The sequence below is a fragment of the Guillardia theta genome (genome assembly GCF_000315625.1).
Source record: "Guillardia theta CCMP2712 unplaced genomic scaffold GUITHscaffold_2, whole genome shotgun sequence".
Taxonomy (NCBI): domain Eukaryota; class Cryptophyceae; order Pyrenomonadales; family Geminigeraceae; genus Guillardia; species Guillardia theta.
The window spans coordinates 164143-178974 of record NW_005434672.1 but is presented as its reverse complement, the minus strand read 5'-3'; the positions used below and the strand labels follow the sequence as shown (position 1 = coordinate 178974).

At 51.3% G+C, this 14832-nt stretch overlaps 6 protein-coding genes across 6 annotated transcripts; 2 read left to right on the top strand and 4 right to left on the bottom strand.

The window, feature by feature from the left end:
* Positions 1–11: 11 nt before the first annotated feature.
* On the bottom strand, positions 12–3365 carry GUITHDRAFT_131762 (hypothetical protein; the record flags this gene model as incomplete). The annotated part of the gene is made up of 5 exons (XM_005841652.1): positions 12–50; positions 267–371; positions 425–487; positions 663–727; positions 1112–3365. The coding sequence occupies 5 exons, from the start codon at positions 3363–3365 to the stop codon at positions 12–14; spliced, it is 2526 nt and encodes an 841-aa protein (XP_005841709.1).
* Positions 3366–3864: 499 nt separating this feature from the next.
* On the bottom strand, positions 3865–4488 carry GUITHDRAFT_131761 (hypothetical protein; the record flags this gene model as incomplete). The annotated part of the gene is given in 5 exon segments (XM_005841651.1): positions 3865–3964; positions 4027–4141; positions 4161–4227; positions 4283–4381; positions 4426–4488. The coding sequence occupies 5 exon segments, from the start codon at positions 4486–4488 to the stop codon at positions 3865–3867; spliced, it is 444 nt and encodes a 147-aa protein (XP_005841708.1).
* A 1386-nt stretch (positions 4489–5874) lies between these two features.
* Positions 5875–7252, top strand: GUITHDRAFT_131760 (hypothetical protein; the record flags this gene model as incomplete). Its single annotated transcript, XM_005841650.1, has 4 exons — positions 5875–6630; positions 6895–6932; positions 6981–7106; positions 7156–7252. The coding sequence occupies 4 exons, from the start codon at positions 5875–5877 to the stop codon at positions 7250–7252; spliced, it is 1017 nt and encodes a 338-aa protein (XP_005841707.1).
* Positions 7253–7790: 538 nt separating this feature from the next.
* Positions 7791–8761, top strand: GUITHDRAFT_149838 (hypothetical protein; the record flags this gene model as incomplete). The annotated part of the gene is made up of 4 exons (XM_005841649.1): positions 7791–7817; positions 7861–8013; positions 8117–8139; positions 8186–8761. Coding segments are annotated over 3 exons (696 nt in total), but the record flags the coding sequence as incomplete, so codon positions are not given.
* An 8-nt stretch (positions 8762–8769) lies between these two features.
* On the bottom strand, positions 8770–10827 carry GUITHDRAFT_160506 (hypothetical protein; the record flags this gene model as incomplete). The annotated part of the gene is made up of 13 exons (XM_005841648.1): positions 8770–8877; positions 8925–8984; positions 9028–9111; positions 9161–9211; positions 9255–9302; positions 9347–9401; positions 9521–9581; positions 9627–9685; positions 9745–9902; positions 9955–10023; positions 10067–10283; positions 10496–10563; positions 10774–10827. The coding sequence occupies 13 exons, from the start codon at positions 10825–10827 to the stop codon at positions 8770–8772; spliced, it is 1092 nt and encodes a 363-aa protein (XP_005841705.1).
* A 1513-nt stretch (positions 10828–12340) lies between these two features.
* On the bottom strand, positions 12341–12868 carry GUITHDRAFT_99380 (hypothetical protein; the record flags this gene model as incomplete). Its single annotated transcript, XM_005841647.1, has 1 exon — positions 12341–12868. One exon carries the CDS (start codon positions 12866–12868, stop codon positions 12341–12343), a length of 528 nt encoding a protein of 175 aa, XP_005841704.1.
* Between the last annotated feature and the right edge of the window lie 1964 nt (positions 12869–14832).

The window sequence follows — 14832 nt, the reverse complement described above, 5'->3', positions numbered from 1 at the left end:
GAATACGGAGGTCACGGAGACCAGAAGATCGTGACTGATGACCCTGTAAGCTGTGATGGATCGGTGTATCTTTGACAGTCATACTCTCAGGGCACAGCGTTTCAGAGTCTTTCGGATGCTATGAGTTCATGACCGGGGGAATTGGGAGATCCAGAATCTTCGAGTGGATTCGACTGATTTCGAGAAACGACTCGTTGCTGTCCTCAGTGTTTTAAAATGCGATGAGGCGGAGTTACCCTTTCCGCTCTCCGCAGCAACAGTAGTACCTGCCCCTGCTCCTCTTCGATCTCCTCGTGTATCTTAGTACCCCTCAGTCCTCCTGCGGCATTCTTCTCCCACTCTCTGCTGCTCTTGATGAGTTTTCTGCCGAACTGCGAGCTCAAGTCTCACACCCTCCTGCTTCGACGAGGAAGACACCTTTGACCTCCTCGACCTCCACCATCCCCTTGATCATCCCGCCGCAACCGCCCGCCGCATGATCAACCCCCTGATCTCGTGCATATTTTCAAGTAAAGAGGCAGAGGGAAGAAATGAGCTCCCCTTTGGAAACCTGAGCTTAACTGCTGTCCATTATGAAACTTCTATACAAATATTAAAGGCTTGCAGCACTTCCAAATCATCTTGCCCCCCCCCCCCCCCCCCCCCCCCCCTCCCCTTCTCACCTCGTTTCCCTGCTGGATCCAAATCCTTCCGCAATCAGCAAGCTTTCCTTGCATATCACAACGGCCTGCCATTTTTCTTGTTTCCATGTTCTTCTTGAATCCATCTCTGCCTCGTGTTGGAAGACACTTATCTTTCAGCTTCTCGTTCAACTACATGCTCGCTATTGGCTCATGGGGTACAAGCTCATTTGACTTCGCTCTCTCTCTCTGTTTACTCGTGGAAATAATTGTCGAGAAAAACAATGATAGTACATCAGAAATATCTTGCGACGAGGCGTGAAATTTTACAGTTCAGACATCCTTCCAAATTCGAATGCAGACTGTGCTCTCTTGATTGCAAACAGGGCACCTCTGTTGGAACTTAGAGCTGCAACCTTCACAAACGCATTGATGTCCGCAGGGAACGTACGCGTGAGTTGCCGTCTCACTCAGGCAGATGACACACTCACTGTCCCCCTCCGCTCGGCCCTTAGCCTTTGCTTTTGATTTCTTGCGCTTTGACTTGGATTTGACACCAGCTGCCGCGGAAGCAGCGTCTATCCTCAAGCCACGCATCCTCTCCTCTTGATCGTCGATGCTGTCCTCAACGCAGTTGTGCTGCCCCTTATTAATTTCACCCTTGCCTTGACTTTGCCCCTGTGAAGCAGCTATACCCTCGTCCTTGCCTGGGCGTTGCTCCTGCGAAGCAGCCGTACTCGATTTTTTCTTGTTCTTCTTTTTGTGATTGTTCTTCTCCACGCCTTTTTCGTCTCCCTCAATGCTTGCTACGATCCTTTGAATCTCATCGTCATTGAGAATGTCTCGAATGTTCTCAGCCGGTTGCGCCTGTGCTCCTTGTTTCTTGCTTCTCTTTCGCATCAAAAATTTTCGTTGTTCTGAAGAGTTCAGATCCATGTCCTCCAGCCCCATGTTGCTAAGATCAACCTGAAACCCCTGGATCTCGAAGAATCGAAGCATCTCCTCCGGGCTGAGCCTCTTGCCTTCCCGTGCTTTGATCGCAGCCTGGCAGATCCACGGGATCTCCTTGTGCTTTGCGTGCTTCGCCTTGGCCTTCACCAGCAGTTCAGACCATCGCTGCGAGTGCATGAAAGAGATCTTGGGTGTCAGGCGAACGCTCAGCCCCAACATAGTGTGACATCCCCACACGACTACATCAGGGTTTTCAAGGTGTGTTTCCAAGGCTTGCATCACTACCTCCGCCCCACCTTCATCTCCGATTCTTTCGAGACACTCAGGGTCCGATAAAACATGCCCCATGATCTTGCATACAACGATTTGCATATCAGGATTGTTGGGATACCTTTTCATCGCGTCCAATGCCGCTCCCAATGCCCCTGTTGTCGCCAGCAAACTGCCAGCAAAATAGGAATTCACGCGCAGAGTGTTGCACGCCTCCCACTCTATTTCTATGTATCCTCGCACGCAAAGCATGATCTGCACAATAGCCTGTAAGCCTCCCATCTGAAAGAACTTGTTCGCTTGCTCCTGAGTCACTGCAAGATTTCTTATCGCTTTCAAGGCCACTAAGCCGAGGATCGGCTGCGTACAATACATTTTCATGACATTAGTGACAGCCGTGATACCATCTCTTTCTAGGATGATCTTCCTGTTCCTATCATTCTCGCTCAAGATAGCAACAGCTCCGCATGCATCCTCGAGCGCTTCAGGATTGTTCATGTTCAGGCGCATGGCTCTCAACACGATCGCTGATCCTCCACAAGAAGCAACTCTGTTCAAGTAGAAGGTAGCCGACGATAAAAAAAAGATGCACTTGGCTGCTGCAGCGTACATGGAAGGAGAATCTTGAAACTTGAACGCTGCTGCAACGACAGCATCTATCCCTTGCTCTGCAGCAAAACATCCCAGGCTTTGACCATCATGCGATATCAGGGTTGCCAACGCACCACACCCTTTCTCTTGAATGGCTCGACTATTCGCATGGTGCTCCATGCTTGAAATCAAGCACGTGATTCCAGGGATTTCACCCATGATTAGTGCAGAATCCTCGTCATGGACCATGCGTGAGATCAAGTCCATGGCTACAAGCTGAAACTCTTCGTGCTCTTTGTGGTCGTTCATCGCTCTGATCAAGCGTTGAGACAGTTTCTCGATGTCGGGCTTGTCCAGAAGAGCTGCGATCGACCTCAGCAACAGACAGGCCGACAACAGGACCGATGGGTCTCTTTCAGCCGCTTCCATCACAGATACTATCGCGTCCACTACACCGTCATCGTAAATTTTGATTCCTGTCTCGTCTCTGATTGACAGGATGTGCAGAATACGGCAGGCTTGACCCACCGTCTGTAGATCAGCCTGACCATTCTTGATCGTACGGAAACATTCGTCAGCCATCTGATCGCGTGGAAGCGATAAGAGGCGCCGGGCCTCCATCACCAGCTGCTCAGTTGTATCAGTCCTGTCAGCCTCCTTATGTAGTTCACTCTCGCAAAGCTTGACGAGGTATGAGGTATCCTCCTCCTCCTCCTCATCCTCATCCTCATCCTCCTCTTCCTCCTTTGCTCGACTCTCCAAGTGCATCCGCATCCGCCTGGCCGCGTACCCTACACTGCGGTTTTCTGGCAAGTCGAGCTTCATCAAGGCGAAGGCCTGACGCACAACTTCGCTGGGCGGCAGGTGGGAGGGGAGAGAGAGCTGCTCCCGCACGTCCTCGACGTCCGTTATGACGCTCCCGCATGGCGGCATGCCGACCGGTTGCCCGAGAACTTGGACAAGTGTTCCTTTTAAAAAGCACCCCTCACTCTACCCCCCCCCCCCCCCCCCCCCCCCCCCACCTTCGACTTTTTGTTGGGGTGGGTGGGGTGGGTTTGGAAGAGAGCGGGGGAGCGAAAATGCTTTTCGGCGAGGAGCCCAAGGAAGCGAATGGCGGGGAACGACAGAGATGGAGAGAAGACTGAGACTGAGACAGTGACATCGAGACTGCAAGGCGAAGAAGTTGGAGGAAGGGATGCACAGTCGCGTGCGAGTACTACGGTCAAAGCATCCTGCTGACTGAATCGAATACCACCAGTCCTTCGTGTGGCCTCGAGTACAAATTTTGCGACTTCTCTCGCATCGTCCAATTTTCACCTTCCCTGTGACATCGACTGCTCTGATGCGTTAGAAACACTGACACACAAAGTGACGTTAGCGTTGCATTGTGTTTTCCTGTATGATCGAATGAAGGTATTCTTACTCAATTGTTTCATTGTAAGCCAGCACTTGCGATCTCCTCCTCACTTAAGTCAAGCATAACACCAATAAACGCCAGGTAGTTGATCATCCCAGTTTTCTCGCCATTCGCTCTGAGAGCATCCAACTAAAACTTCAGCACGTCTGACAGTCGCGCACAGCAGCAGCAGATCACCTGACGTCAGGACACTTGGCTTCTGCCTCTGCGATGTAATCATTGGCTTCCGACTCATCCATCGGCTCCCCGAAGCGAGTGAGAACGTGCCGCAACTCTTCTCCTGATATCAATCCTGACGCATATGATCTCACCGCATTCCTCTCCCACCACCACCCTCCTTCCACCTCGATTCTCCTTATCGAAGACCCTGAAGGCATCCTGTGTTGAGAGGTCAATGATGAAGAACAGTTGTTTGTTGAGGCATTTGACATACAATAAGCTGATCTGTAGTCTCACGGGTTTGCAATCTCTTGGCAATGAAAGGCATCAGCTCTGGGATCTTGATCACTCCGCTCGACTGAGGGTCGAGAATCTGAAGATAGGTCAAGTCAAGCGGCGATGAGTTGAGTTGAATACCAAGAGATGCTCTTGCAACTCGTTCATCGATAAGTTGCAGTGCAAGGCTTGAAACAATGTCATCACATCCGATGAATGTATGATGTTTTCCCCCTTTTTGTCAAGGATCTGAGATGGAGATCAGGATAAGGAAATAGCCAGCAGCGTGAGCAATGGGCAATACTCTCAAGATTTCTTGCACTTCCTGCAGCTTGTCTTCAGATAAAAGCTCAGTCTGTCGAGGCAAAATTCTCTTCAATTGCGAGACATGTCAACAACAATGTTACCATCACAAGTAGCTGGAATTATGGTGCTCAAATGTCAGAGCAGGAAATATCGAACTGCAATAAGATATCTCAGCAGCGGCACTGATGTGAAACCACCAGGCTGAAAACTCTTTTACTCGAAGTTGCAAACTCAATAACAGCTATTTCTCACGGTCAGAAACAATAGCTAATCATGAAGTTTGTAAAGGCTTCACAATCAGCATAGTTCTAGTCACATTTGTTTCTGTGGCTGAGATCAAGTTGCGTAACTACCGACTTATTTCAGTTTTGAATTGCCATGAAGAAATCACTGATGTTGCAGTGCATGATGAAGCCTACTGCCGCCCGATGTCTGGTACGGTGTCTGCCATGCCAGGATAAGTTCCAGCCTACCGTACGCCATCATGATCATGGCATTACTACCCGACTAGCGGGTATTGAGTAAAAATGCTCCAACGGATGGGCCGAACTTCGGAACTCAGTACTCGGACCGAGTCCGGGCCCGCCGGCCCGCCGGGTCACCGAATTGTACCCTGAGGCGGGTTGTTTCGAATGCTACAACTAACACCAGGTGGTGGTTGACAGTAATGGGGGTCGGGGTACATCACAATCAACATTTCGAGGAGTAGGTGTTCGATGATACATAATCATAAGGTATTTTATAGTTATATACCTATACAAATTGGGTATACCCCTTAGCCTTCACATCTCTTTCATGCAGATTTGCATGTGGAATCCCATTGAGGGTGGTGGTAGTACACGGGGGTAGGGTACAGCACTACCGGACGGCATCAAGTTGTGCGGTGGCGTTTCATGGTGGAAGGGAAACACAAGATTGGACGGGGAGAGGGTCGAGGAGGAGGAGAGAGCTACGAGGTTCAGACTATGCACGTGGAAGGAGGAAGAAAAGATGATAAGGGAACTTGATAAATTGCATGTGAGGCAACGCAGAAACGTTTGTAGCGATTGCTCAATCCCTTGTGTCGATTGTTACAAGGATGGGATTGAGAAGCCGGAGAGAGGAAAGGGGAAATTCCCTGATATCTTGTTATTTTTGTTACTGCTCTAATCACGCACTGATCGGTTGGTGTGCACAGGTCCTTGTTAAGCTGGAAATGCGAGGGACGGAGAGCAGGGTGTCAAGTTGTATCCTGCTGATCAGCTTTGCATGCAATTTTGACAGAAGAGCTTGATCACGTGGAACATGGAGATAGAACGAAATGCAAGGGCTGAGTGTGATCCTCACTCACTGTCATGGATGGACGAGCAGGGTAACTTCTTCGTGACATCTTCCGAGGACGGGTTCACCAAACTATGGAGTATCTCAGATGCCAGCAGCATCACGCTCCGAGGACACATCAGGAGAGTCGTGTCGTGCGCGTTCTCTCCGAAAGGAGATATGGTTGCCACCGGCTCCATGGACTCGACGATCAAATTGTGGAACACAGGGGACGGGAGTTGCCTCGTGACGCTGGAGGGGCACGAAGAGTTGGTATCGTGCGTGCACTTCGATAGCAAGGGGCGGTTTCTGCTCAGTGGTTCATATGACGGCACGATGAAGCGATGGCGAGTGATGGACGGAAGATGTGCGTTCACTTATCAGGACTTCTCCAACAACGTTGTCTGCATCGCGCTGAAACAAGACGACTCAACCCAGAATGAGTTTGTGGCTTGTGGCTCAGGGAAAGGGACGATCTTCGTGCTGACGACAGGGCAGAAGAGTGGCAGGAACAAGCTAAAAGGGCATAAGGGAGCCATCAAGCAGCTGGCGTTTCATCCCGTGCGGGCCCAGATGTTGTGCTCGTTTGCCGACGACAGCAGCTTCCGGCTGTGGGACTGTAACAGCTCTTCTTGCGTCCAGCTAGTCGATGGTGACCTCGGGAGGATCTTGGGGTTTCGGCTGCTCCCTCGGACAGGTCACCTGCTCTTTGCCTCGGTTGACACGTCTAAGGAGAAGAAGGTAAGTTTGCTGCTTGTCTTCATGTTCGTAGTAAGTTGTGATGAACGTGTGGTTGTGTGGGGACATGAGCAATGTACTTGATGAAGTAGACCAGGCGATGATGAGTTTCGATTATGCCTAACAAGAGCAAGGAAGAGGGGTCAAGGCGTGTGAGGAGGAGGAGGAGGAGGAGGAGGAGAGGGAAGGTTGGTCGTGGTAACGAAAGGAGAAGTAAGAGACGGCCGTGAACGGTGACCTTGATTCGCATTCTGACACTCACAGCAGAAGTCAAGCACATCTCGCTTTGCTCTAGGGACTCTGAGGTTTGAAGACGGAGGATTGTTGGAAGGAGCGATTTACTTGTAGCTCAGGTACCTCGCCTCCAGCTTGTCCGGGGTTGGTAGCGAAGATCACCAGAAAAACGGGTCGTGTTTGTCTCTGGTGCTGGTGGGATTTGCCAACAACAATCTTTATGCTGATACTTTGGCTATCAAGAGGTGAGAAACGCATTATAGTCATGAGAACGGTTGACTTGGGATACTGTAGGCTTCCTGGTGGGCACGTGGACAAAGTGCATGGAGTTTTCTTTGCGAACGAGAGCGATTATTTCTCTACGGTAAGAAGTAGTGCAAGGTGGAGCTAGATCGTAAACCATTGTTGATGAGCAAATTGGACAAGTGTAAGGAGGGGCTCAAAGGATAGGAGACTAGAAAGGAAATTAGAAAGGAAATTAGAAAGGAAATTTGGTAGCCTGAGAAACTGATCTCACATCCTTCCATCTAACACTCTGTCGGAACTCATCCTGAGTGTTCAGACGTCAGACCGGCACGTTTGCATCTGGAACATTCAGTTCGACGGAATTCCTTCGACAAACTCAGCAGCTGATGATGTTGCAATCAATATCCTTCCTGAGTCAGAAGGTTCGATTGTCTCCCTCCCTCCCTCCCTCCCTCCCTCCCTCCCCTCCCTTCCTTCGTCAATCTCATCTCTCCCTCTCATCTCTTCTTTCTTCCCTCTTCTAAGTCATCCATCAATTCTGTTGCTTCCTCTGTCGTCTTCAGCTCGCTAACAGCACAGCAGCGAGCGTGCAGGAGACTGCGAGCTCGTCGTCCATGGAGGACTCGCCGTTTTTGCCAGCAAAGGGAGCTCATCACGTCAGCTACTACCCGGAGAGGACGAACAAGGAAGTCGCGAGTCAGTCGCGGACGGTGAGGAACGAGGAGGGAGGAAGGGAAGCTGATTGTGTGTCAGTATGGGGAGATTGTGGAAGAAAAGTTACTGCAGAGGAACAGCGCGGCGAGGAGGAAGCAGCGGGACAGAGCCAACAGGCGGGATGGAGAAGATGAGGAAGATGAGATTGAGGAGGAGGCAAGGGTCAGCGCGTCAGTGGGCTGGTCGCTCAAGGTTAGCTCGTTCTCTTTGCACCCTGCTGTCGTCCTCTCCGTTCCACCTCTTCGCCTCCTCTCCTTCTTCCGCCTGACTCTCGCTGAATGACTTTGCTGAGCAGCAGGTCGAGCCGGCTTCAACCACGTGCGTGTCTGAGGGGCCTGTGGTGGGATCTGACGTGCTGCCGCAGGACCTCGGGGGTGATCGCCATTCCCATTGGGGAGAAGGAAAGATCAAGAAAGTGGACGGGGAGAGGAGGAGGGAACAATCGCCGGATGGTCTACGAGGAAGAGGAGGACGGAGAGGATGAACAGGAGGACGTCCCGTCGAGGAGCCAGGGGAGAGCTCCGGCCCCTGCTGCTCATCACAAGGGAGCGCAGGAAGCTGGTCGATCCTCTTCCAATCGGGCGGCTGAAAACGTGAGCGAAGGGAAGCACAGAGCAAGCGCGGGGGGGCAGGAGAGAGGGCGAGGAGAACGAGGGGCAGCAGCTCGAGTGAAATCTCCGACAGGAGGTGCAGAGAAGATGAGGGTGAGAAAGCCAGAGGCTGCTGCCCTCCCTCCTCCTCCGCGGCATAACGAGGAGGAGCCGAGCGGCGTCACGTCAGCGCGTGTCAAGAGCTCGAGGTCGAGTATCCCGCGATTGCACGGACGACGAGGGAAGAGGGAGGAGGAGGAAGCGAAGCCTGTCAGTGACTCGGTGGCAGTATAGAGATAAGAGGCTTGTTCGTGCGACTCTTTCCTATCAATACTCCTCCTACTCCATCGCACCGTCTTCAAGTTGTTTGCGCAAGCATTGCCTCCCTCAGACTCTCTTTCACGGACTGACTGAGCGAAGTTTTCTGCTTTCTCTCCCAAACGTCTCCTGCATCTCCTCCCTCCACCTGATGAGGCATCAGGCTCTCGTCTCCCTCCTTCCTCGCCCTCTCACCTCCACCCGCGACACCGACGAGCACAGAGGAAGCGACCCGACCACGAAGACTTCGTCAGCCTGCTCGCAGCCTCTCAGCACAGCCGGCAAACAGTGGACTGACCCCTAGGATATCATCGACGAGGAGGCGACAGCGAACAAGGGTGTATCCTCGCTTAGCAAACTCCATCGCCGCCATCTCGCAGATCTGCGGGTGATATCAACAACCTCCAACCGACCTTGTGTCAAACATCAACCACGTCCGTCGAGATTTCTTCAGAAGCAATGACTTCCTTCCCTCTGACAACCTGCGGAGCAATGACGAAGGAAAGAAGATCGCATGTAATTCACCACAAGCTGAGCGAAATCGTGTTCTTCCAGCCTTCCTTCCGAGGTGGCCTGGACAAACATGAGCGACTACCGTCGTCTTGCCTCTCGCTCACCATGATTGTTATCTCACTTTCTTTCTTCCCTGCTCTTGCCGAGCTCGTAGAGTTCCTACCGTCAGGTTCATCATGACATCAACACTTCAACTTTTGAACATCATTCGTTGATAGCAGCGAGTTCGCATTAAGATATTGTTGAAACACGATTCGAACATCAAGACATGAACATGCCTGTCATGAACAGTCTTCTTCTTGCTCGGTTTGACAATACGGACGAAAGTTTGGTCATCATCTTCCGAGACATTCAACCAGAGCAATGCGAATCTCTTTCCCTTACCGAAGATTTCTTGGGCAGACATGTGAACGACGACATCAACATACTTCCTCTCCGCCGACCTGTCAACAGCATGCATGACCTTGATGTCACTCCTGCATTCTACTTCTATCCTCTTTACCTTCCGCCGGCCTGATCGGGAGCTGTGCCCCAGGACAAACAGATCATAACTGTAGACTCATCTTTGCTCTCCTTATCGCCCACAACATGTTGCATTCTTTCTTGCAGCTCATTGTGTGCAATCGTGATGTTGTGCTCCAGAATGTCTCTCAGAGAATTCTTTTCAAAAAGTCAGCAAAACCTCGTCAACAGACCTCATAGCAGCTCTCACCGGCTCGCAGATGTAAGCTAAGACACCCTGCCTCGCCAGCAACGAAGCTCTCTCAGCGGAGCTGAGATTCTACACAGTGATCAGAAATATTTCGCTTGATTTCAGAACTCACATCTCCATCGCACTTGTTGATGTCATAGAAAACGTCCTTGGCCAAGCGGTCGACAATTTCTTGCAGACGGAAAGATTTACTGCCGACATTGCGTACCCACCGATACCGCATACTTCCCATCCTGCCTCGGTTGCCCTTCACCAGAGACAGATATTCGAGCACCGATGCTGAGCTTGCTATCACCTCCTCGTTCTTGACCATGACAACCTTGTCTCTCCTACCACTGCTGTGCAGCAAACGAACGCTCATCCGACCGCCCACACTCCAGTCGCAAGCGAGGCAAAGAGAGTCGAGAGGGAAGCAGCAGGAGTTCTTACTCATGTGTGTCCTTCCTGCTTTGTGGGTTTGCTTGGTGACGGGCATTCTTCCACCAAAAGAAATTGTTTCAGTTTTGCTTTCCTTGCGCATTTCTTGAAGGATTCCATGTACTTTGTGCAATCCTCCTTCCCTTGGACCAGGCAATTGAGGAGACTCATAGCTTCTTCGCCACATCGCTCCTGCTGCTCCATCATAAATTCAGCGCAAACAAGTCCACAAGGTCACGACAAAGTATCCGCTGTCTTCCTCGTTGATGACGGATACCTCCACAAACACAACGACTTGCTTTGCACACATCTCTGCCCGTGTTCTTGCTCTCTTCCTCCCTATTGACATCTATTCTCCTTCACTCAACATCTCCTCCTCCTCTCCTCTCCCTCTCCCCTCACCTGCGATTTCGTTTCTTCCGGGTGTGAGGAAGCGGCTGGCGCGTCTGATGCCATGGCGGATCATTCAATGAGAACCTCGTCCTTTACTCAAAGTTAAGTTAAAAATCAGTACGAGGACCATCAGGAGATAGACTTATAAGTCAACTGCCGCAGTGATCGGACTCAGTCCGGTCGGAAGGCCGCGTCTCATTCAGTTCCGAAGCCTTCGGCGGCGTACGGTAAGTTCAATGATGGCACCGTCCGACTCGAGTCGGAACTTGCGGCCCGGCCGCCGCGCTCGGCGGAGGCTCAGTCACCCGCAGAGCGCCGGGCCGGGCGCGGCGACGGCGTCCGAGCGGCCGCCCTCAGGTCACGGTGCCCGGGGCCACGGGCACCGGGGGGCCCACAGCCGCCCGGCACGCCCGGCCGGCCGTGGCGGCGGGGCCCTCCGTGTGAGGCTCGTCGGATCTGACTTGACCCGGTACTAGGCGCCGCTGAGGGGCTCTGAGCGGCCTCCGAGGCTCAGTGGGGAGTCCGGCGACCCCGCCCGCGGCGCGGCGGCGGTCACGGTGGGGTGCCGGCGGCGACTCGCCTCCGAGGCTCCGAGTGACTCGGACGCCGCGCCGGCCCGGCGGGCGGGCCAGCTGAGCCCGGCAGTGTTGGCCGACCGGCCGGGCCGCGGCACTCGTCGTCCGGGAGGTAGTCACTGTACGGTCACTGAGTAGTCCGTCCGAGCCACGGTGACGCCACCGTGCACGGTGCCTGAGTTCAACTCAGAAGCTCAGCGGCTACCGTGTCTCTGGTCTTGGCTCTGGCCGCTCATCGGACAGTTTGCAAGGTTAGAGTCACGAGTCATGCCATGATACCAGTGGCGTTTTGCCACTATGACAGCCTCTCAGTCTGAGCTCATGTGATGTCCAGCCTCAGGCTTCAAATTATTCCGACCGAGGCGGTCTCTGACGGACCTGACACTCGTCCGACTCATGCTCTCGAACGATCCGATGATCGCCGTATCGAGAAGCAGGCTGGAACGTTGTTCCAGCCGCATCACTTCGAGCACCTGCTGCCGGCGTGTTCTGATCAGGGGCTTGTGCGCTTGCTGTAAATGTCTGCGATCCTTGGTGAAACGTCTAGATGTGACAATGTGACGGTGGCATGGCTCTTGGCAACAGATGCCCTACTGCAGTTGCCTCCACCGTGATCCGAACGATAATGATTAGATGCGAGAAGCTTCATCCTGTTGCAATTCACTCGTGCAGAGCAAAATTCAATCTTGTTGTACAAAAGATCACAAGAGTGTTGTCGTAATTAATAAGTACATCCTGTCGCTCAATCCTTGGCACATCTATGATGTCCATCGTTTTCATTGCAGGCTAACAGAAACAGCCTTGCAAAGGAGCATCCCTCGGTCCAGACCCACAGACGGAAAGACAAACAAATCATTATGTTTTAGTCTACTGTCTCAACAAATTCAAAGCACCGCATCGGGTCGCATGCGGGTGGTACAGCAAGAAGATTTACGAATTGTTTGTACAACGAAGCTAATTCAGGGGTGGCATCAACAGACTACAAGAAAATGACAGACAGCTTATTTCCCCAGTTTTTTGGCGTCTCGTTTCATATTGCGGATCAACTTTTGGAAGTATTTCTGAGCATGTGATCTGACTTGCAACGGCGATCGTGTCCTCACTAGCTTTGCAATCTTCTCTGCCACACCAGTTCCTAGTCCGACGAACAAGGTCCCGTCTTCGTTGTATGGCACGGACTTGAACTGACAGAAGAGTTCTAGTCCTTTCAGGAAAAGTCTATGCTCCTCTTCGCTCCAGTGTTTGGGCCGGTCATTTGCCATCGGATTCTTGCTATGGATGCTCGGAGAAGACGGGCTCGTTGCAGAACTCATCGACGTAGTTTTGTCAGCTTCAGTTGCAACTTTGCTCGGAACAGAGCAATGGAGTCGGTCGTTCTGAAATGCTTGAGGCTCTTCGGTTTGCTCGGGTATGACAAAGAATCGCTCATGCCAGAAATGATCATAAAAGATGTCTCCTGGCTTCAAGGATGTGAGGTCGATGCATCGAACATTCGCTTCCTCCTCTCCGTAGTCGACTGGTTCATTCATACTGCCTTCCTCATTCCATGTGCAACAGATTCTTCCGGCGATCTGAATCATGATGTGATCTAATCTTGGATAAAGACAAGTAGTTGGGTCTTCAGGTGTTCACAACAGGTGCGGCAGCGCGATGATCGGTCGAGGGGATGTGTACAGAAAGCGCTGATATGAGATATCAGATATGGGTTCCCTCGCAACACCCTCCGTTACCTTACTGCCAGCGGATGGAACCGATTAAAACTACTTGTATTCTTTTTTAACTTTTTTTTCTGCTGACCAGTAGATCACCCTATTTCCAGATCACTCGAGGCACTTGATCCCCCGACCTGAATCAATAATAAAATATTAATAGCGGATCGGACCGACGCCGGAAACGGTCTACGGCTGGTACGCGCGGAGCCTCGGAGTCTCCGAGCCCAAGTGGCCCGCCGGAGCCTCGGACTCGCTGCCTGGATGACGGCCGGCGCCCGGCAGGGAAGTACTTTAGTACTGGTAACTTCCGATGACTCGAGTCAAAGAACACGTTAACTTCTTTACTCAAAGTTAAGTTAAAAATCAGCACGAGGACAATCAGGTGCTCGTTCTGGGCCACCTCAACTCTCCTGATTGTCCTCGTACTGATTTTTAACTTAACTTTTAGTCAAGACTGAAAGGTTACCGTCTGGCGTCAGCTTTCCTGGAAACTCGGAAAATTCCGGTAATCAGAGTCATCAGACGGAACGTCATCCGAATCTCCTGATCGCGGTCATCCGACAGTCATCCGAATCTCCTGATCACGGCCAAAGTTAATCGCTCTGAATAATTATGGTCAACGAGGGTCATGCTTCCGTTTTGTTGTAGAGCTAAGGGGCCATGTTTGCTTGTTTGGAAAATAGGGAAAGAAGCTCTGCCGTTTGAACTGTTTCGATGCCTTTGTTCATCGTGGATAGTGTGCAGAGAGCCGGAAATTTTGTTTTCAAGGCTCTCTGTTGAAATCCCTGTTTTGGAATCTCTTGAGTCGCTCTGGTAATGTCGCAGAAATCATGTATCGTCACATGGCTTGGCGAAATGATAGTATGATGACATATTAGAGGATCAAAGCTGATGAGATAGGAACATATTCTGCAAGAAAGGTTCGATCAATGGCATCAAGCCAAGTTTGTGGTCACCAGTGACTCGAGTTACTTCCGGTATAGGGCGCTGCCACCGTCTGTGCAAGTGGAAGTACCCAATGCCCACAATAGTGGCACTTATAGGAAGAGCTGGGTGGGCAAATGGAGGGGTTTATGATTCATATTTCAAGTTCGAGACTTTCGCTGCTGTTTACTTAGGATTAGACGAGCATCACCTAATACAGAAGGGATGCTGGATGAATTGAAGCACCGATTCTAGTGTGGGTTGCCTGGTAACCCGGGCGTAGAAATGAGAAGTACTGATAGCAACGCCTGAGCAAGCTTGACGGAATTGTTGTTGCTACTAAACGTCGCCGTCAATCTCATAGCGATAGGCAGTGGCAGTGGCAAGCTTGCAATGACGGGGGACGATGTTCGCCAGAGTGAAAGGATGCGCACACCAAAGAATTTCCCCAGATCCCCTGAGCATCAACAGGTGTATGAAGATACTGATGTGGGACTTGCTCCAACAACGTAGCAAAGTGCACTTGGAAGAATGAAGAATGAATCTAGATTTGTTTATGTATCAGCAGTAGCAAGATAACTTATGAAGGGACGAATGTAGAAGAGAGAGAGGAAGATCGAGCAGCGGAAACTGTTCCTCTCCTGGCTTAAATAGTGTCGTAGATGATCTCGCTAATGTACGGTCAAGTCTCATCCTCGTAGTACTATACATGTTGGAAAGATGCAAATGTGTCAGGTATCAACGTCATAAAATATTTTGGAACGTTGGAGAACGCATGGATAGCCATTGCATTTTGGTGACAGTGTGAAGAAACATCCTGCTTTGGAAGAATTCAGCAGAGAGCATATGGAAACCTA